Source organism: Uranotaenia lowii, chromosome 1 (genome assembly GCF_029784155.1).
Source record: "Uranotaenia lowii strain MFRU-FL chromosome 1, ASM2978415v1, whole genome shotgun sequence".
In the NCBI taxonomy this organism is placed as follows: domain Eukaryota; kingdom Metazoa; phylum Arthropoda; class Insecta; order Diptera; family Culicidae; genus Uranotaenia; species Uranotaenia lowii.
The window spans coordinates 48,986,072-49,008,371 of NC_073691.1; the positions used below are offsets into that span (position 1 = coordinate 48,986,072).

The 22,300-nt window shown below is 41.1% G+C and overlaps 1 protein-coding gene across 3 annotated transcripts; it reads right to left on the reverse strand.

Annotated features, from left to right (window-relative positions):
* Positions 1 to 206: 206 nt before the first annotated feature.
* On the reverse strand, positions 207 to 15,859 carry LOC129753245 (transmembrane protein 94). Of its 3 annotated transcripts, none has more exons than XM_055749044.1 (10): positions 15,524 to 15,859; positions 15,158 to 15,469; positions 14,035 to 15,094; positions 13,455 to 13,592; positions 13,024 to 13,068; positions 12,609 to 12,738; positions 12,383 to 12,542; positions 3,311 to 3,407; positions 976 to 3,251; positions 207 to 893 (listed from the first exon to the last, which is right to left on the reverse strand). In XM_055749044.1, exons 2-10 carry the CDS (start codon positions 15,349 to 15,351, stop codon positions 821 to 823), a joined length of 4,173 nt encoding a protein of 1,390 aa, XP_055605019.1. In that variant the 5' UTR covers positions 15,352 to 15,469; positions 15,524 to 15,859; the 3' UTR covers positions 207 to 820. The 3 variants fall into 3 exon arrangements, with proteins under 3 accessions (XP_055605019.1, XP_055605027.1, XP_055605034.1); XM_055749052.1 differs by having other exon boundaries at positions 12,425 to 12,542; positions 15,524 to 15,858; XM_055749059.1 differs by lacking the exon at positions 13,024 to 13,068 and having other exon boundaries at positions 15,524 to 15,858.
* Positions 15,860 to 22,300: the final 6,441 nt, after the last annotated feature.

The window sequence follows — 22,300 nt, forward strand, 5'->3', positions numbered from 1 at the left end:
TGAATTGGGTTAAACGTTAGATTGTAAACGTAATTGGGATGTTTAAAGGTTTTTGATCAATCCACCTAAAAGTAAAAGAGATAAATTGGATAAAATCTAGAGCGTTTTTTATTTTCTTTTTAAGGAGTTCCTGGTATAAATCGAAACAAAAATCCCAACAAAAAAATCAAAACAAAAAAACGGAAGTAAGAACACTTTCCCATAGGTTACATTAAATATATAGTTTTTATTGGAACCAAAAGGCGTTCTAACGACAATTTTAGTGCTCGATTCACTGGCTTCGAATAGATCGCGGACAGAAAATGATTGAGATAAGCAAAGTTTCATTCCGGATTTGTAAACTGAACACACAAAATCACGCTTTCTCGTAAGGGAAGAAAACTCTGTAAATATATAGTTACGAATATAAACACTTTAAAAATCGATCCTCTCTCTTCGGTAAACTCGGTGCTTCTCTATACAAAGATGATTGTATAAATAAAAACAATAGATCTTACAACACTATTTGCTGCTATAGTTTATCTAAATAAACAACCACGTATTGATATATAGCGACTATCGCTGTAAATTGGTATTTCCATTCTCGATTTCCGCGTACGCTTGTGTGTAAGTACTTGATATTAGTTTGAATTGAACAGCTACTACACCTAATTGTTTGCAGTTTCCTTTTTGACAAGTCTTTTATCGGTTTTCGGTGTTGTCTTACGTTCTTTAGCAGTTGCTACTTTAGTTGACAGTTTCCTTTAAGTTACGGTTACGTGTGCCTTAGTTGAATACAGTTGGTTACCGCTAAGTACCAGCTGGTTGGATAGTGGTTGGTTTAGAATGGAGAGTTCATACCGAGCTTGGTTCCGAAATCCAACCGAGCCCGCCGATAGTATCGATTGTTGACCCTGGAAGAGAGTAAATATTGAAATAAGTAAACTGATTATAAAGATACTAATAGGTATCAAGCTAGTTTAAGGTTTTACTTACTTAATTTCCTCCCATTTGAAGAACTCGGTCAACGTGAACGTTACCACCGCTGTGAACAGCAGGAACAGCACGATGGGCCAAACTCGGTCCATTTCCTGCCAGTAGTAGTCGTCGGTCACGATATGAACGACAATCGTGAGCGTGTGGAACAGCAGCAGCCCGGCCGTAACCGATACCCAGGCCAGGTTACTGAAGGGACTCTTCTTGAAGCTGCTGTAGTCTCGATGCACAAAGGAAGACGAAATGATGACAAAGTGAATGACGATTCCCAGCAGGATGAAGCTGCGGGCGACGGACAGGTCTTTGACGAAATTTTCCGGTACATCCTCCTCGTCGTCGGAGAAGATTTCGATCGGATGGGACAGGAAGGAACAGTACGAGACTACCATGAACAGGACCACGAGGGCAAATTTTATGCCATAGCACCAGAACACGAAAATGACCAGCCGGGAATCGAGAGACGTTGTCTTCTTGCCAGTAGCTCTTTTCATGATTGCTGGATCTGCCTCAATACGGAGCAGAGACAGGGAGATGAGTGGAACAGCGAAGCACATAAGGTAGAGGATATGATGCGGGATGACCATGGGTGGAAGAGACAGGATGGCGGTGATGGTGTTCATGACGGCTAACGATACGGCACAGCAGGCCCAGAATTGAAGGCAGCTCCAGAGACCCTGTATGAAGCGGCGTGACAGCTCAATGACTGCAACAATCGAGATGGGATCGTCCCGACAGGTAGAGATTGAGCAGGAGATCGAGTTCAACATTCGGCTGAGGTAGACTGGCGAGATAGTTACAACTTTTTCCGGGATTGATAAGAAGTTTTTGTTGCGAGAGGCCTGTTTGTTTTTGCCTTTGTTATTGTAGATATTCGACTCATTGTATGCCGGGTAATCTTGGCAGACTTGTGGGTATAGAGGTTCGATCGCAATCGAACAGTCACCCTGCAGAAATATTTCCGAATTAGAGTTGGATGCCGAGGAACCTAAACATACGACAATTTCTCCGTATTGTTGCATAATTTTGAGCATCTCCCGAGTGGCTTCGGCAGAGCAATCGGTAAATAGCGAAACTAGCAATGGCACGTTATCAACGTTTTCTAGGTGTGGTCGAATGTTCTCTATTCCGCGAGGAAGTTTGGCACGATTGGACATGTCGAAGTTGATCGGTGCACTTTGTTCGGTACTGTCTGTCAGACAGCTCAACGATCGACAGTTTTCATCATTGGCAGCACAGTCCAAGGCCGAATCTTGTGAAGCTCTTCGGTGGTGATGGTTATGATGGTGTTTTAAATCCCGCAGCTCAAAGTTACCATTGTAGTGGTCCATTGATGGAGTTTTGATATGTTCAACAGCACCTTGCGGATCCAGAAGACTGGAGTCCGGATTGGAGATCGCTCCTGGAGCCGAAGAGCTTAGCGCCTTAGATCCATCCATATTTGGCAACAGCTTGTTTAGTTCGTTTTCTTCCTCCACATTCGGATTATGGCCGTTGGACCCAGACGGATGGATCTTAAACTCTAGGTTTTTCGTGGGAGTCGGAACTCCACTATCACTGTCACTCAGGAGCGAAATGTGGCAATTCCAACCGGATTCCAGTCCCATCTTTTCCGAAAACACCCTGGATCGTAGCTCATTCTCCTTACTAAAGTGCACAAACCGAATACAGGCCCGATCTAACCGCTCGATCAACTGTACGATATCCGTCTGAGCCTGGTACTGCATCGTTATCATTCCAATGAACACCTGGTGCCGCATCATTTCAAAACACCCATCCACATCCGAGATATCCTCGTCCTTGTTCTCACTGAACAGGAGCGAATCGGTGCTGATCGAGTGATGCGTCAACGGAGCCCCACCATTCTCGAATTCACTCATATGATCCCTATTGTAGAACTCTTTTCGATTCTTACTCTCGGCCGGCAGCTCCAAATACGCCACATCTTCCTCTGTTCCCCCGGACAAAGACCCTGTAATACCGTGCCGCAAAGGCCTATACGCAAAAGCCGTACAGTAAGCCGTCAGCGCACTCCGCTGGTAGAAATCCTGGGCCCTCTTGCGTTCCTTCTCGGTCAGCGGATGAAGATCCCGCCCGTCCCAGTAGTCGTCGCAGCTATCGAGTACAATATCAGCCGTCCCCTGGGTCAACAGCTGCAACGATCCGCCCGGAGTTTCGCGCATCACCACCGACAGCGAGTGCGGAAACGGTACCTTAACCTTGGCCGCCAGCTGCAGCGACCGGGCGAACTTGATGTCCCGCCGAACGACGTCCGGTTGCTGTAAAAATGTAACAAGTTAGCATAGGTGATCCGGAAATAAGTTGTCCAAAGACCTACCAAATGTCGATAGCTGGAGATCTGGCCCTCCAGGGAGAAGATGTCCCGGGCCCGCGGTGTAAAGCCGATCTGCCGAGCCAGTTCGCACAAGCAGCGTCTGGGTTGTTTAGTTACAGATGTACCATTTGCAGTCGGAGCAATCAGAAGAAGCTAGTTAGAACATACCTTAATGGGGTCGGTATTGGAGGGATGGTGGATGTGATGATTTTTTGAAGTTCGATTTATTACTCAAGAGTGAATTCAGTTCACAACTCACTCTATAGATTCAATCGTTTGATTGAACTTTTGTTTTGAAAATTGCTTTGCATGTTCTAATGTTAATCATCGATGAATAACGTTCCTGAGTTAACAAAACACAGTTTTAATATAGACGAAGGTCAGAAACCTTGATCTTTTAACAAACACTTCTCACATTAAGATTAAAATACTGAACAGAAAAATATTGTGCATAGTTTTTATAAAATATGGTAGTGTTTCAGACTGTTTGCGTCATATTTTGAATATGTGTTAGGAAATGCAAATACACTAAATACAAAATAAGTTAAGACAAACATTCAAAGAGACATCAAACTTTTGATTTTAGCTGAAGACATAAATAGTAAATGTCCAATAAGAAAATAAAAAAAACTAATGAAATAATAAATTAGCTTACACTCTGCTGCAATAATTTATCAATAATTCAAACAAAGATTTTCAACTCAGATTGTAGGGCTACAATTAATATTATAACAACTCAGGTTTACAGAATACTAGAGACACAATGGTGGCAACCCGATAGCTCCATAAAATAGATTTATAAAGCTTTATATGCTCAATCATAAATGTCATATCATATTATCCTAAAACACAGCTATTCTCCTTGGGAACCTTTATTCAGCAAATATCAAATTTCAAGGATCTACACTACTCAACACCGTAACACAGTCCTTTATCTGCTTCAAATCATACGATTGTTTGAGTGAATGTCTTCTCCAGAGTACAGTTTTTGCGGCTTCCGAATATACTCGACTACCGTTCGGACTCAAGACGTAACCCAATACCTTACAACGAGTGATAGACGCACTCCTTCACCTTAGACTGGAAGATATCGAAACGGTGGAAAATATTTTGCAGATTTGAATGATTCTGAAAAACAAAACACAGTACATTGCTGATACGGACTATACATTGACTTGTTGGTCCAGAAGGATGATAACTCTTCCTACTAAAATATTGCCAGTATTAACCATAACGAATAACAGGACTCATTTTTCCACTGGATTGGATTGGAGATGGGTTTAGGTCGTCTGGCCAGGAAAAACTGCAACCTCGTTGGGACTGATTTGATCTTCAATCAGGATCAGGTGCCATTGGAATGTAATCGGACCAAAACCAGATGGATGTTCTCGAAATGGGAAGCCACTTAAAACGGACCAGTGGGCACTCTAAAGTCTCAAGCTGAAGCCACTGGACAGTCATTAAGCCGGAATTTTTTTTCAAGTCTGACCAGGTGCTATTAGAAGATCGTCAGATCGGGGGACACTGGCAAATCCAAGAGCTATTAAAAGGTCGTCGAGGCGGGAAACCAATAGTAGGTCGTCGGACCGGGAGCCACCAGAAGGCTGTCGAGTCAGAACCACCGGGAAGTCGTTGGGCCAGAGAAAACCTTCAAACCAAATCCGGTGTCATTGACAAGTCTCTGGACCCGGTGCCATTAGATACCGACAGTCGTTAGGCCGGAGAAGATGTTTAAGTCAGAAAGGGTGCCATCGGAAGGTCGTCGGACCGGGAAACCACTGTTAGGTCTGCGACTTTTTGGAAGATCGTTGATCCGGGAATCTGTTGAAACACTCGTAGGTCATCCGATTGAAGCCTCTGGTATACCATTTGTTGAAATTTGTCTCATCGTAGTAATCGATGTGACAAATAACAACATACACATTATGGATAAACCAACGGAATGGTTTTATTATAAATAAGATGTTAAGATAGAAAATAAAGTTTTATAAGTTACACCTCCAAGCAGAACAAGTCTCTTCTTTTCACTGCCCAAAGTGCTTCCTACAACAGGTTATGGGCCCAGCACTAGCGGAAAGGAGAAGAAGCGGAATATACAGTGGCAAGGAGTGCCAACGCCGATGCAATGACAACGAGCCGAAGCCCGGAAGGACAACGAACCAGGAACCATTGGGAGGTCATCGAGGCAGGAACCAGAGCCACTGGAAGGTCGTCGGTGCGTAGCCATATGAAGCTCGGCGAGCCGGAGATCGTGGAAGGTTGTCGGACCAGGAGCCAACTGGAAGATCATCGAAACGGGAAGCCAAGAGGAGGTCGTCGGACAGGTGTCATGCGACCTTCCATGGCACCTGTCCACCACATGGCTTCCCGATTGGTTGGATCCTTGGAAGGTCGGCGAGTAGGGAGCCAGTGCCGTTGGTGAAAAGTCGAGCCAAAATAAGAGCGTCGAGCCGGAACCAACAAAGTCGTTGGACCGGAGACACTGAGAGGTCTTCGGACCGGTGCCATGTAAGGTCACCGGGCTGAGACAAGGGAGCAGTCGTTGGGCTAGATTCATTAGTACGTCGTCGTACCGAAAGCCATAGAAGGTTGGCAAGCCGGTATCATGAAACGTCGTCAGGTCTGGAAACAGGTGGTGATCGTCGGGCCAGGAGCCACTGGAGGACTTACGAGCGGGGTACCACGGAAGGTTGTCAAGCCGGTGTCATGGAAGGTCGCCGGACTGGAAAGCCAAGTGAGATCATCGAGCTGGGTAGGGGATAGAGAAGTTTCGAGCCGCAGGAAGAGGGCCGAGACCAGAGACATGAAAATTCGTTGGACCGGAAGCCACTGAAGATCGTCGGGCCAGATTACGGTGGAGGTCGTTGTACCAGATCCCGGTGGAGGTCGTCGAACTGGTACCATGGAAGGTCATCGAGTTGCAACAGGGGCGAGATCGTGTTCCGGTGCGTGCGTTGAAGAGGAGTAGAGCCATCTTCAGGAGGAGCCGTCGAAGGATGTCCCTTGAGAACGCATGTGAGCCTTTTCCAACGACCTTCACTACCTTATTCGCAGTGGAGGTCGTCGGGAAAAGATCATTCCATAGTTTGGGAAATACCCGCGGAGAAAACTGGCTCTCGACGCCGGGCGATTTATTTGGGTAGGTGTAGGATGTCGGCTTCGTCGGGAATCATCCGAATCGTTTTGTCAAGGATTAGCAGCTTTCGATCGACACACGGCAGGCAACAAGTAGTATGGTCAGATATCGAAACTTCAAGAGGAGGGGTTTGTGTGTTAAACCCTGAGTCTTTATGAAGAGGGTTCGGATCTCAACTCACAAGAGGAGTGATCTTGTTGATTCAATAATATGCTCATGAGTGTTTTGAGAGACGGGCAATCGATTCTAGGTATTAAATTCAGGATCAGAGGTCGTCTATATGAACTATTTAATGTTTTTACTATATTGGCGTTTTTGTACAGGAGGAGTGGAATCCGTCAGAATGATGACCTGGAATCTTTCGGAAGCTCTTTTGGTGATCAAGCCAAGTGGTTGTGCTTGGAATCCGTTTGGTGGAGTCGAACTGGGAATACATTTAAAGGCATCGAGTCGGGATTCCATTTGGAGACATTGAACCGGGAATCCGTTTGAAGGTGTCGAGCATAAAGGGTGAGCATGATGAAATGGCCACACTATGAAATTGCTCTTTTTAACCGTTGGGTAGAATTTAATTGAAAATTTGGGTGGATTTAGTTCATAGTGCATTTTAAAGTCCTGTGATCAAAGCTCGCGGAAATGGAGTCGAAAGAACAGCTCGTTCGTGATAAAATCTTGCACATTCATCACGAGAACAAAGATCTCTCGGATTGTTCTATCGCTAAAACGTTGGGAATCGCAAATTCCACGCTGTCGAGAGTGATTAAGCGGTTCAAAGAACGATTGACCACCGATCGGAAGTCCAAAAGTGAGGGAAAAAGTATTCCGTACAATCAAAACCGCGTAGTTGAGGCCTTCAACCGAAACCCGAGCGCCTCCGTCGGGATGTGGCTAAGAAGCTACACCTAAGCCGAAGTTTTGTTCAGAAGGCCAAAACTAAGGCTGGGTTTCGAACGTTCTAGGTACAAATGGACCCTAATCGCGACGAGAAGCAGAACAAGTCCGTCAAAACCCGTGCCAGGAAGTTGTACCTTAACATGCTGACGAAAGTTGAATGCTGCATCATGGACGACGAAACATATGTGAAGTCCGACTTCAATTAGATCCCCGGCAACCTGTTTTTCACGGCCAAGGATAAGTTCAGCGTTCCGGAGCATGTCCGCAATCAGAAGATGTCCAAATTTGCGAATAAATTCCTGGTTTCGCAAGCTATCTGCACGTGCGGGAAGCGGAGTGCACCTTTCATGACCCAGGACACGATGAACGGACATGAAAGAGTGCCTCCAGAAGTGGTTGCTTCCTCTCCTGAAGGCCCACAACGTCCCAACAATCTTCTGGCCGGATTTGGCCTAATGCCACTACTCCAAGGACGTGCTAAAGTGGTATGTGGACAATAAGGTCAATTTCGTGCCTAAAATGTTCAACTCTCCAAACACTCCGGAACTCCGCCCCATCGAGAAGTACTGGACGATTATGGAGCAGCACCTTCTTAAACGACCTAAGAAGGTGAAGACAGTCGAGGAGCTGGAGAAAGTAAGAATTCACATGCAAAAAAAGGTTGATCCACAGGTTGTGCAGAATCTTATGGCCGGCGTTAAGGCCATTTGCGTATGGACTGTAAATAAAGTACCGTGAAAGCACCAATGGCCGCGCAGTACCAATGGCCGCGCACTTTCAACTTAAATCTTTATTTTCTCCGAAATTCAACAACGAAAATTTCTATGTTTCGCATTTTCGGATACCTCCGCTAGGTATCTTTCACTTGTCATACTAGAAATAAATTTATTCTGCTTTTTGAGGTCAGGAAACAATAAAAACAAACATCGTTTTTGTCGGATGCCATTTTTTCTGTTGTCCTTAGCAAGTGAGCTAAACGGGTCCCTTTTTAAAATTAAGTTTTTTGTGTTTAGTTCGAGCACCTTGGCAAAAATTTTCGAACGTAAGTTATTTGTGGCTATATAACGAATCAATTGTGAAGAAAAGTGAACAGTTTGAAGGTTCTGTTGCGGAAAAAATGACAATATTGTTGTGCACGGCCATTGGTACACTTGATTTTTGAATGTTTCTATTGCCGCGCACGGAAAGTATTCTAGTATTTATAAGCAGTTAATCTTAGTGAACTTCTTCGGAATTTCACAAAGGTTATTTAAGATTCACAGGCAAGTTTTCCAATCAATATTTTCCTTCATAAAACCGGCTGAAAAAAACACATTTTTTTGAAACAGTGTCAGAAGAAACGATTATCTAATAAAAATTGCTACAAAGTGTTGGAAATTTGAGGTTAGATAGCAACTCGGATCTGTTTACGTTTAAATTCGTCAGTTTCTTCGTGAATTTTCAGACAGCTCGCCGAATTTGTGATGATTCATCGAAATCGGGACCGAAAACATTGTTCCAATATATCTTCCGGCAAAATAATGGTTTGTAAAAATGGCGCCTCATACTAATTTTGCACTAGACTAGTATCACAAAACAATGACGACAAATCAGTATTTGATGTGTGAATCTTGAAAATCCTTACCTGAGAATAATCGCGATGAGCCTGAGAGCCATGTAAACAGCATTTTTAACTGTTTGGATACCTTATTCACTGTTAAAACCAAATTAAGAAGTGCGCGGCCATTGGTACACTTGTGAGCGGCGATTGGAACAAGCATCATAAGCGTGCGCGGCCATTGGTACACAAACACTTTTTACAAATTCGCGTTTTTTGTGACGTTACAATGAAAAATCTCTCACTTTTAAATTTTTCCCTAAAAGAACGTAAGTTTTACTACGTGTCAGTGCTTTTCTTTTCGGAATCGCACAAAAAACGATTTTTGTATGGCACAGAGAACATTCATCATTGCTTAAATGCGCGGCCATTGGGTCCTTCACGGTACGAGTAAAATGGTAAAATAAAGTTTAATAGTTATTTTTCAATTTGATGGCAATCTGATGAAAACTCGAATTTTGCGAATCAATTTTGTGTGTGGCGATTTCATCGTGGACACCCTTTAGTACCCGATGGAAGTTGGTCGAGCCATAAATCGAATGGAGAGTCGTCGAGTTGCTGTGAAGAGCGTCGAGCAGTGAGAAAGGGCTACAAACTGTCGACGGAAGGTTTTCGTCAAGCGAACTGAAGGCAGATTGTCGTCGAGCAAGCCAGAAGATGGTCGTCGAGCGAAACCTAAAGAGGATCTTCGTGTTGAAGATTCTTATGAATCTCAACTCAGAGATTCACTCAGACACGTCTATCACACACAAGAATAGGTCAATGACTGACTTTGTTTTATTTGTTTTTCCTTGTGTTGCCAAAATAACAAACGTTGCGATAGAAATTTATTTTGTTTTATTTATTCCGAATACAACTATTATTTTATTTTTTATTAAATCTTATTTATTTTCTGCATATCCTTCATCTCATCTCTACAATTTGGTCTGATGTATATCAAAGAGGAGAAGCCACTACAGGAAGAGCTGCTGAATACATTGCAGTGAGCAACACACGCTTAGCAGGTGAAAGTAAAACGCGGAGGGTTTTCTCTGTACAGAAAAAGTTTGGATTGTTGTCTTTTCTTTCCACGCCGTAAGTGCTGCCTGCTGAGGCTCTCAATAAAACGAATAACAAATCATAACGGTCATCAACCTATGTTTGAGGCTAAAACCTACAAAACCTACATACCGTGAAAGCACCAATGGCCGCGCAGTACCAATGGCCGCGCACTTCCAACTTTAATCTTTATTTTCTCCAAAACTCAACTACGAAAATTTCTATGTTTCGCATTTTCGGATACCTCCGCTAGGTATCTTTCACTTGCCATACTAGAAATAAATTCATTCTGCTTTTTGAGGTCAGGAAATAATAAAAACAAACATCGTTTTTGTCGGATGCCATTTTTTCTGTTGTCCTTAGCAAGTGAGCATAAACGGGGCCCTTTTTGAAATTCAGTTTTTTGTGTTTAGTTCGAGCACCTTGGCAAAAATTTTCGAACGTAAGTTATTTGTGGCTGTATAACGAATCAATTGTGAAGAAAAGTGAACAGTTTGAAGGTTCTGTTGCGGAAAAAATGACAATATTGTTGTGCACGGCCATTGGTACACTTGATTTTTGAATGTTTCTATTGCCGCGCACGGAAAGTATTCTAGTATTTATAAGCAGTTAATCTTAGAGAACTTCTTCGGAATTTCACAGAGGTTATATAAGATTCACAGGCATGTTTTCCAATCAATATTTTCCTTCATAAAACCGGCTGAAAAAACACATTTTTTTGAAACAGTGTCTGAAGAAAGGAGTATCTAATAAAAATTGCTACAAAGTGTTGGAAATTTGAGGTTAGATAGCAATTCGGATCTGTTTACGTTTTAGTTGGTCAGTTTCCTCGTGGATTTTCAGACAGCTCGCCGAATTTGTGATGATTCACCGAAATCGGGACCGAAAACATTGTTCCAATATATCTACCGGCAAAATAATGCTTTGTAAAAATGGCGCCTCATACTAATTTTGCACTAGACTAGTATCACAAAACAATGACGACAAATCAGTATTTGATGTGTGAATCTTGAAAATCCTTACCTGAGAATAATCGCAATGAGCCTGAGAGCCATGTAAACAGCATTTTTAACTGTTTGGATATCTTATTCACTGTTTAAACCAAATTAAGAAGTGCGCGGCCATTGGTACACTTGTGAGCGGCGATTGGAACAAGCATCATAAGCGTGCGCGGCCATTGGTGCACAAACACTTTTTACAAATTCGCGTTTTTTGTGACGTTACAATGAAAAATCTCTCACTTTTAAATTTTTCCCTTAAAGAACGTAAGTTTTACTACGTGTCAGTGCTTTTCTTTTCGGAATCGCACAAAAAACGATTTTTGTACGGCACAGAGAACATTCATCATTGCTTAAATGCGCGGCCATTGGGTCCTTCACGGTAATGTACATGTTGTTTCGAATATTTTGAATACCTTTTAGGTTGGATTCTTTGCCTGGAACTTTCCCAAAAATGTCGGTAGAAATCCTACAATTTAATTTTTTTTGCTTTATGTTAGTTCGAATGAGCTGCGATCAGTCTAGGGAGCTCATCTGAACCTGCCTTTCTTCCATCTAGGGAAGAATGACCCTGGTTGTTCAACTCCCTTGAAAAAAAAACCTGCTTTTCTTTCCTCAATCTTTTCCTACGGAGTCAGGAAAACAAAAGTGAGATTCGACTAGTCACGTCACTCGACGCGCAGAATAATCACTTACGTCTAAAGAGAATTCAGTCAGATTCAATTGATTTAGATAACGAAATTCTGTAAAATGCAGTGGTGACATTTTTAAACTTTCTGCAATCTAATTACCGAAAGTGGCCATCGAACACACGCAGTCATTATTCCAACCATTTAACAACACTTAGGAACACAAAGTTCGGAGTCGTCCGTTGTTTAGCTACAAATGTTAAAATCAAAAACAAATGATGATTACACAGATTATCGCTAGCTACTACTCACAACAAAGAAACGGTGGTGGATAAAAGATACATAACTACCGGAAATGGGAAACAAAATTTTGGCCCTTAACCAATCGAAACGTTCAAAGATGGTTTGCCTAAATAGATTGTTCCAAGAAACAAAAATTATAACTAAGAAAAAATTGTTTTACCTGATTGTAAATATTCCAAGCTTAATAGATTAAGTGGTGGTTTGTTCAATAGCTGCTTCAAAGCGGTTAAGAAAACAAATTAGACCACAGATTGGTGCAAAACGGTGCTAGACCATTGCAACAATCTCGTTTAGTGTAGATTTTAATTTAGTGGAGGGAGCGAATCGCGAAGAAAATTCAGTCGCAAATGATAATATAATGTGAGGACGGGGAGGAGCGGGAAATAATACGAACTAATAATGAATGTAATGGTGGTCAGATAAAAAGATACAAATAGCAAACACCAAATTAGAAACCAACTTGGTATGCCTAGTACATACCCATGCATAAAGCTATTCAAACTCGACTCTACTATCGCATACCGGTTGGTCACCGGGACCAGGTCCTTGTCCAGCATGGCCACTGCTGTCACGTGGCCGCAGAACCGGGCGTAGTGGGCCTGGGTCAGCGGGCAGCAAGTGTTGACCAGAATCGCCAAACCTGTCGAGGGAGGTGGTGTTCAATCAATGTCATTTTTCGGTGAAGGATTTCATTAGAAGTTATTACCCAAAGGTTTCAGCGAGTTCAGGTAATTCTTGTAGTCGTGGTCGTCGAATTCCAGCTTGAACGGACTGTGTTGATCGTGGGTAAGGTCCAGCACTTCCGCGATTGCTCCGGCTCCTTCTTTCGTTGAGTTCTGAAAGATTGGAACGTGGATAGAATTATTGAGGGTCAATTTTTTATAATTTTGGTATCAGCGTGCATGCAGATAAGGAAAAACGAAGTTCGCTCGACTGTAGGCAGAAAATCGGAAATCAAACTTCTCAGCTAAATTGTGCGCTAAACGTAAGGTCTAATTGTTGAACTAGCCAAATCATTCAGCTACTGCTAAAGCGTCAAGTGCAGGTATGATTATTAGAAGTAAGTAACATATAAAACTGCTAAAGAATAAAGTGTGGGAAGGTAAGATTAACGGCAGTACCAGCTCGATTATATGCGAGAGTGGGTGGTAGTGTTCCTGGCAGCACTGGAAAAGTGACAGATGATTATCGTTGGTGGCGTACTTTTTTCTTACCAGGAGCGGGTCGAAAGTCATTAGAGGCAAAGCATTTAACTATCAAACAAGCAAATATTTTGATTTAAAATTGAATTTCAGGGGGAATTTAGAAAAAAAGTTATTATTAATTTTATACGGATGAGCCAATAAGGGGTCTACCATTCTCTTAAAAAGTTATCGATTGTTAAATTTTAAGCAAAGGGCGGTGGAAAAGGAGTGTCGTTAATTGTTCTTTCGATATTAAAATTTTCCTTGAAAAAAACTTTTAAAAACAAATTGAAACGTCAATTCAATTGACGACACCCCTTTCCGAATTCAGCTGTTTTTGTAAGGCCAATGTTATTCCAGATACAAACCTGTGAGTTGAGACTACTTTGTTCCGAGTGTTCCGAGTTGTGGTTTTCGTCGTTGGAGCCGTTTCGAAGGAAAAAGACTTTCTCCGCCGTTGGATTCGGCCACGATAAGATGCCCTTTTTATCGACGCAGCAGAGAGCCTAAAAATAATAAAAATTCGAATCCATATTTAATATTCCGATTCAAGACGAAAATTCAGATTTCAGATTATGATAATAAATTAAGATGTCTGATTGAGAATTGCGATTCAGATATCAGATTCAGATTTCAGGTTCAGATGTCAAATTCGGATTCAGACATCAGATTCAGATTCCAGATTCAGATTTCAGATTTAGATTTCAGATTTCAGATTCAGATTTTAGATTCAGATTTCAGATTGCTCAATCAGATTACAGATTCAAATTTAAATTTCATATTCAGATTACAGTTTTAGATATAGTTTTGATATACAGAATTACAGATTTAGTCAAATTCAATCTTGGGATTGAGATTTTGTTTAATGTTGGATCAAATTGATTTTAGCTCAGACGAAATTTCGATGAATGTTCAGGTTAATTTAAAGATGACTCTTGTCAAGCTTACCGTAATAGTTCCGAGCACCTGAACGACGTTGGCGCTACGGCTGAGCAGCTCGCTTCGGCCCAGGAACAGTTGCCACCAGTAGTACGCGACCATGCGGCGCGGTAGCTTTACGTGGTCCAGGTCCCCGGTCGGTGTGTCCAGATCCTCCTGGAAGGACTTTTGTGCCTCGGCTCGCATAATGGCTTGCGGGATGGCGAGCAGCGTCTCCAGCCGGGCCGTGCCCCACATGTTGATGGTGATCCAGAGGAGGGGGAAAATGAGAGGAAGGATGGGAAGAAGGGCAGAGGAGGGATTTAGGATGAACACGTTTTTCCAGTTTGTGGGTACTTTACCGTTGAAGTAGAAGCCTAGATATCGTAGAATTCCAACGGTTAGGGTAAAGAAAAGAACCACCAGGAAGCCCCACTGATGGATACATTTGGTTATGAGTAGATGTCTTTGCTGGTTGATGATAGTTGGTGGCCGCTTCAGGAAGTTATCGAGGGTAGTTTTCAGATTATCCAGGTACGGTGTAACTTCGATGATGCAGGTGAGGTCCGGCATCGGAGGTCGTGCGGTAGGTTTTTTCGGGGGATCGAGTGCTTCGGTAAGACCATAGGTTTCTCCACATTTGAAAGATCGCTTTCCACCGTGCTCCGAACAAGTTCCCGGTGACACCTGACCTGGTCTCATAACTATGAAGTCCCCTCGAACGAGCAACGCCCAGGGAAGATTGACAATTTTGCCATCACGATACGTCCACTGCAGGGTTACACAAGGGGACAGCGGACTGCACAGGTGCGGATAATTGTTGGAAGTCCACTCGCTGCACAGAGCTGTGCCAGATTTTATCTCTGACAGAACGCTGCGCACCTTCCGGAAGATTTCTGTCTGCCTCAAATTGCTTTCCCGAACAATTATCACCGTGGTAACAGTTACCAGAGCCAGAACGAAAGCAGCCGAAAAGATATGGCCAATGACGAAAAAAGCCGATACGATGATAACCGTGGCCAGCAAGGAGAACCAGCTGAAGGCACTTGTAAGGTTTCCAACGAAGGGCGTCTTAAGCTTCAGGAACCATCTACAACAGAAGATAAAAGGAACTGAGTCTAGTTCAAACAAGCTGCCCGTTAATCCAACTTACCCTCGCCGTGCATATCGTTCCTCGTATGCCACCAGTACCGTTTCGATGTCATCGTGCAACCGCTGCAAGGCAATCGTCGTCGAAAGCCCTAGGAACTCTCGATCCCCACTGTCGCCATCATCATCGTTTTCATCCTGCTGCAAGCGACTACTCCGGAAGGAAGAATTCCGCTCCACTCCACTTTTGAATCCCATCGCGGCCGCAGAGTTCACATTTCAACATACACGCAGCAGGAAGTAGTCCGGAAGCCCCGCGAATGCGCTCAAGTTTTCCCAAGCCCTGGCACCGTCTTATCGAAGAAGCTGAAAACAACTAAACCCCAACATACAAAATCGAATGCGTAGCCATTAAAACAAGAAAACTTACATTTTACGCAGTTTTTTTCCGAATGGATAAACAAAAAACGGGGCCACAATAACCCGACTAGTCTGCGTCTGCAACACACTTTCCTTTTTCTGATTTTTCCAACAACCACTGCCTCTCCACAACACGTAACAGAACCGAGCTACTTCTTCGATACTGTAGTTAATCCACTATTTGTTATATTTCTTCAATTTTTCTGCTCACGCATTTGTTTTGAATGGCTGATAAGAACTGTCAGAGTTGAATAAGTGCATCAGGGCAGGAGGAAAATGTTGTTTACATTTTGGGAACGTCGTCGCGTCGCTGGTCGACCATCGCCATCGCCAGGCTGCTTTTGGTTGGATCCATCCATGTGTTGGTGCCAGGCGTCGTGCAAGCAAGATGAGGTGGTTTGTTTACGTTCATTTTGGGGTGGAGTTCATCCGAAAAGCGTCCGTCAGACGACGACGCCGTTTCCCAGGATACACTCACACAAGCATGTTAAGGACAAAGGCGGCGTTGAAAATGTTTATCCCAAATTGTATTCATTTAAAACATTTTTATTTTGTAGGTTCCCACTAAATTGCTCGGGACCATGATCTAGCTCGAATGTCACGAGAACCGTTTAAAACTCATAGATATTTCTGAGGTACGATAAATATCCATCCGAATCTCTTGATCCTTAAATTTAAAGAAAATCTCTTCGAATGCTCTGGAAATCGGCTTTTTTTGCAGATTGCATTAAAAAAATGGTGAAATAAAGGTACTCTAAACGCCTTAATTTATGCAACTGAAGCGAGCAGAATCTTGGTTGGTGTCTGCGGCTGCAGTTTATATTGCAAAACATCATACAAATGTCATCTGAACCGAAGATAATCACCAGTCAAATTGGTTAAGCTATTTTAATTTTACAGATTTGATTACAACCGACAAAACGAAAACACAAATGATAAAAAATGTACATTAAACGAAAATGCCAAGAATAAAAAAAAGATAAAAACCACGAAACTATAAAAAGATGACAAAAAAGAAGAAAAAAAATTGACGCATCTGACATAAACCACAAAATATCGAAAATGACAAAACATTAAAAAAAAACGATGATTACAAAATATCAAAATGACCATACTACAAAAATTGACAAAAATAGAAAAAAGGCAAAAATAAAATAAAAAAAAAATTACTTATTTTTAAATAATTTTTTATATTGTAATTTTTTTTCATTTTTGATATGTTTATCATTTTTTCATTTATGTCATTTTTGACATTTTCCGTAATTTTTTTTATATTTGTATGCGCATATACATATTACACGATTTATGCCAAAGATTTTATAATTTTTGTTAAGGTACACCGGGGTAAGTGTGGACGCGGGGTAAGTGTGGACGATGGCTATAAAAACAATACTGTGCACTATTTTTTCAAACTTTTGATGCAGAATGTTCCATTTACTTGTAATCTATCCAATAACTGTGAAAAAGATACGATTCAGACAATAACGGTTGTTTACAGCGACTTTTTCGGATTTTTCTATTTTCAACTACGATGTCGAGTTGATGTGCATCTTTTTCAATTGCAATTTTCTCCTAAACTAGCTGGCTCTCGATGAAAAACTCTACATTGGAACAATCCTTACATTCCAAACAACCAGTTAGGAAAAGAAACGGCGGTTAAAAATTAAGAAAAAAGAGTTTATTTACAAAAAACTAAAATTTTGTCTCCAACCCCTACCTGGGGTAAGTGTGGACGGCTTTAAAAAGATTTGATGTTTACACATTTTTTCAATTTTCTGTCCTTCATCCTTTATGAGTTGTATTATTTAGCTATATTAAGCATTCGGATCATGAAAATTTGAGTAAAGTACTTATTTGTTCTGTGTTTTTGATGAAATCGGATCTCGTGTGTTGTAACATAAATTACACACTATAATTATAGTATCATGAACTTTTTTCAAAATTTTGGACGGTTCAAGCAATAAAGTAACGTATTCAACCAAGAAAACACAAATTTTTTGAAAATTTCCTGAGAAATCAAAGGGAAAATCTACCGTCCACACTTACCCCATAAAGCGGGGTAAGTGAGGACACCAGCCGTCCATAACGATTTGCGTGATAACTTTTTTCGCTTTGCTTCTATCGAGCTCATCTCTTCAGCTTTAGTAAAAAACATGTTCTGCATCACATTGATCGTCAATTTATCAAAATTGCTCCACTGCTGATTTTTTATTGATTTTTTAAAGTTGAACTATACGAAAACCCGTCCACACTTACCCCGGTGTACCTTATATTGTATGTCACTTCGGTTTCCAACTCGCAACTCCTAATCGGTTTTACCATTTTTACAAAAAATAGTTTAGGCACGTTGTTAATATATTGATCAAGTAAGATTTTGTCACGTTCATTTTTATGAAAAGTTGGCCTTAACGAAGTAATTTATGCCAAAAAATCGAAATTGTTTTTTCAATAGTTTTTACTGTTTCCGTAGTGTAAGAAATGAGATGAATTTTTCTTTTATATTTTTAAGGTGCTCTTATTGCTAAATGAAGTTTTGAAACATTAAAATTGTTTACATGATAATCAGTTTGCAAAAAAACAAAACAAAATTGTATTTTCAATAGTTTTTACTGTTTCAATAGTGTAAGGAATGAGATTAGTTTTTTTAAAATTGGTTTTAGGTTCTCTTATTGCTAATTGAAGTTTTGAAACATCAAAATTGTTTAAATGATAAACAGTTTACTAAAAATACTGTTCGATAAGCAATTTTTTCGGTTTCTTCCCATAACCCCATACTTTAGTAGAGTAGTTCCCCTCAAGCCACGTGACCCTTTTTTAACATGTACTCTGATAGTATTAGATATCACGTGGAATTCTCGGCCTAAGAAGCTTTATTTTGGAATTTGTAAAAGAGAAACATCTTGACGAGTAGAGAATGTAATTGAGCAGAATATCGTCAACAGCAGGCGAAAATACCGGAAATGATGAAATGCCTACAGTTTGTACGCTGGGCTAGCTCAATTCATAGTACATGGAAAATAACAGGTAGGCCATTCCCAAGCAACCAAAAGTCCCATAAAACAGGTACAAAAACCTTTACTCAGCCCCTTCATTGTTGATATGAAGTACGGTCTATGCAGCTCGAAATTTAAGTTCTTATTGATACTTTCAAGTTCCAAAACAAGTCTTAATGATCTTCTATTCAGCTTCCAGCGGCTTTTTTATTCAGCTTCCAAAAAATTGTAAAATGAGCAAAAAATCTCTCTCTATCTCAACTGCACCCTTCTCATCGGTTCATATAACCTTCTCTTGATTATTTACTATATTCTGTACATGTTGCCGCCATGATGCCACACATCGGATTCCAAACTCGACAAGTTACTTCTTTTGTACATTTCCTACATATATCGCATCAGAATTTTCACTCAATTACCAAATTACTTATTGAAAAAAATCTTGCCCGGCTTAAGGATCGAACCCCGACCTTCGTGGTGAGAATCGAACACGCTACCACAAGACCACGCCTAGATGTTGTTTTAAATGAAACTAAAACTCGATGTGGTGATTTGATTTCGAAAGCACTTCAATGCACTTTTTGTGACTTAGTAAATCCCATTTTGGGCACTTTTGTGCCCTTTATTCGACTTAGTAAATCCCTTTTTGAGCATTTTTGTGCCCTTTATGTGACTTAGGTCCCATACATCGTACATATCAATCACTTTTGCAGCTTTAAAGTTCTTTAATGAGTACATATAGTTCACTCATGGGAATTGGGCAAAAAAAGTCACATACAACGTAAAAATTAATCACTTTTGCAGCCTTCAAGTTCATTAATGAGTACATAAAGTTCACTTAAGGGAATTGGGCAGTTGATTCTCTTTGTCAGCCATTATGTAACTTTCCAAACCTTGATTCAATTAAATATGTGACTTTTGGTTGCTTGGGCTGCGCTTAACCTCACTTCAAAGCTCCGTGTATGTACACAGCAAAAATAGTTATAAGAATTTTGCAATTTTATATAGAATGGCAACCAAAATTATTAATTTCTCCGTCGATAGCCATTCGATTCTTTCGAAAAGGGCTTCAAATTAAACTATTTTTTGCTTCGGATTTTTGAATCTGAACCATAAAAAATGAGCATTCAAAAAGAAATTTTCATCGCCGTTTGTTTTTTGAGAGCAAGCAATGTAATAATTTCTTCTGTCCAAGTTAAAAATTTGATAAATGATTTAAAAAAACTTCATGTTTCTGTGACAAAAAGTCAATTTGTTTGAATTTTTATTTAAATCGCACAAGAAAAAGGCCACACAAGGCAAAAATATCACCAGATTTTAGTTTGAAATCGACAAAAAACCCATTGCACATTACTTTGAGAGATGTTGAACAGCCAAGTATTGTTTGTTGCATTAAAATGCACAAGTGCATATTTTTTACATAATTTTAATGCTTGTCAATTTTAAGAAAAATATGATTTTCTGATCAATTCCACACATTTGCTAGTTATTCCCATAACTATTTTTCAGGGCCTCCTACCAATACGTTGAAAGAGAGCGGAATAGCCTACCTTGTAAATATATTTCAAAGTGCTATGAGCTCAATTTAGGAACAGGGGGATCAAAGTGACCCGTGTTTGAAGCATGCCATAAACATGCGAAAATTTTGGATTGGACTCACGTCTTTTGTCAATAATAACGCTGACATACATAAGTATAATAAGTTGTGTGAATTAAGTGAAAATTGTTGTAATTTACGGTCGCGTTTGGCGTGTTAACCATATCGAATAATAAGAGTATACTTCCTCATCTGATTTCCTTTCCGGTAAAGCTTTTAAAACGAGCATAAAAACCAAGCTCAATGTTTTTCAAGATAATCGAAATTGAGCAGTGCAAACGAGTGGAATAGAAAAAAACGATTAATGCGTGTTTAAATCGCCCGAGAACGATTAGAGATTAGATTTTGCTCTTTGGTGGCTGTCGGAACGTGTTTTGTTCTGGTGTTTTAGTGGTGCTCAAAAGAATTGATCTCCAGAAATCGGAAAACGATATTCGTTTTGTATGCATTGTGGTGTAATTTGAATATTATAATGGTATTGGAACCATTTTCTGGGTTGCCGTCGACGTAAAGGCAGCGTTCCTGAATGGGCATCCGGAGAAAATCATCTACATGCGCCAGCCGGAAAGTTACCACAGCGGAAACGAGTGGATTAAGGAGGAGCTTATACTGCCTGAAGCAATCAGCACGTGTCTGGAACCATCGGATAATATACGTGGATAACATAATTATCGTCACCCCAACCGAAAACGGAATTCCAAACCATATTCAAATTACCTCCAAATAATTTCGTCGTGATGGATTTCGGAGAAGCTCAACAACTCCTTGGGATTGAGGTAACGAAGACTGAAACCGGATACAGACTAAACAGAAACTAACAAGCCGTTTCGGTTTGGAAAGCGCCAAGCAGTCCAAAGCTCCCCTGGATGTAGGCTATCTACAGCAGAAGGAGGAGCAGCCGACTACCAACGGCCACCTGTAACACTTGTCAAGCTTGCCGACAGCCTGCGTATCGATTGTGATTTGCGGAACGTCATGGAGTTACCGTCCTCCGCTGAGTTCCCGAAGTCGAAACCAACAAACTGGAAACCAATTTGAAGTTGGTTTGGTGAACAGGTGAGATTATACGAGAGCCGCTAAATTGATCGGATAAAAACTGTTTCCTCCCACTAGGCAACGGGAGATTGCGGGCGATGTTTTTTCTGACCTAGCAGCAAACAGACCATCTCCAGCGGAAAAGAAGCCGTAGGACTAAGACATTTTCATGCCACTAGTAAAAAGGAAATTGGAAGACGAAAGAAAAATTGCATGTAAGGGTGAGTGAATCAAACCGCAGTTTCCCCCCACAATTGCATCAACATCGTCTCGATTTTCAGTGCCGGAACATAATCACTATAGATCGGCAATCATCCGGTGGAAGTAGACAACGTCCCCTCGTGAATGAGTAGCGATTTTGTTTGTTTGATAAAAAGCGAAAGTAAAGCCATGGTTATTGGAGAGCAGAGTGTCGTTCGGGAGCTAAAGGCACTATTGGCTCCAGCTCAGTCGTCTGGCCAAGCCGGAAGCAGACAGAGGAGGTGATCTGGGCCATTGCTATGCGCCCAGATTCTGTGATACTACCGTGATACCTAAGGAAACCGAGCTGTAATATTACTGTTGTGTGTTTTGGCTGTCCTGTAAGTCCTGTAAGTACACTTATGTAAGAAATACGAGCTCGTAAGTAGGATAAAGTAATGTACATAAGCTAGCCTAGATTTTAAATGTCCTGTTAGTAAAATATCGTGTTAGTAAATTGTGATACATGCTACAAAGTTTTGGGCGTGTTTGTGTGTCGGGTAAAAGTTAACTGTGCAGCACACACTAAAAGGCAGTGGTGCTCAAGTTGTTTCAATTGTAAGCGACGGAAACTCCCCTTTACTGTCGGAATCGAAGACTGGACAGGCACCTGGTCAAGAAATCACAGACTGCAGTTTCATTTATCCGTTCGAATCTTTAAAAAGACCTAAACTAGTTGATCCTGACTCTTTAAATCACCAGATATAAGTAAGCCTGGAGTCTATATCGTTCTCTGATAGACCTGATCTAGCTTGATTTCGTCACTGGAACTTCCTGGTACGATCAAGTCTCATCGCGAAGTCAAACAATTTGTTCTTAATTCGGGAATTCTTCGAGCAAGCCTTGTCTTCCCATTCTAAACCCGAATTCTAGAAGCTCTAGAATTGGTGAGCTCTCTAGAGGATGAGAAAGGAGTCGTCCT

What these genes read in the sequence shown, in the direction of transcription:
- LOC129753245 (XM_055749044.1), bottom strand. Translation starts at nt 15,351, where the DNA reads ATGGGATTCAAAAGTGGAGTGGAGCGGAATTCTTCCTTCCGGAGTAGT. An exon ending in AAAGTAGTCTCAACTCACAG is followed by an intron (nt 13,069 to 13,454) that starts GTTTGTATCTGG and finishes TCACTTTTCCAG; the next exon opens with TGCTGCCAGGAACACTACCA. An exon ending in GAACTCGCTGAAACCTTTGG is followed by an intron (nt 12,543 to 12,608) that starts GTAATAACTTCT and finishes CTCCCTCGACAG; the next exon opens with GTTTGGCGATTCTGGTCAAC.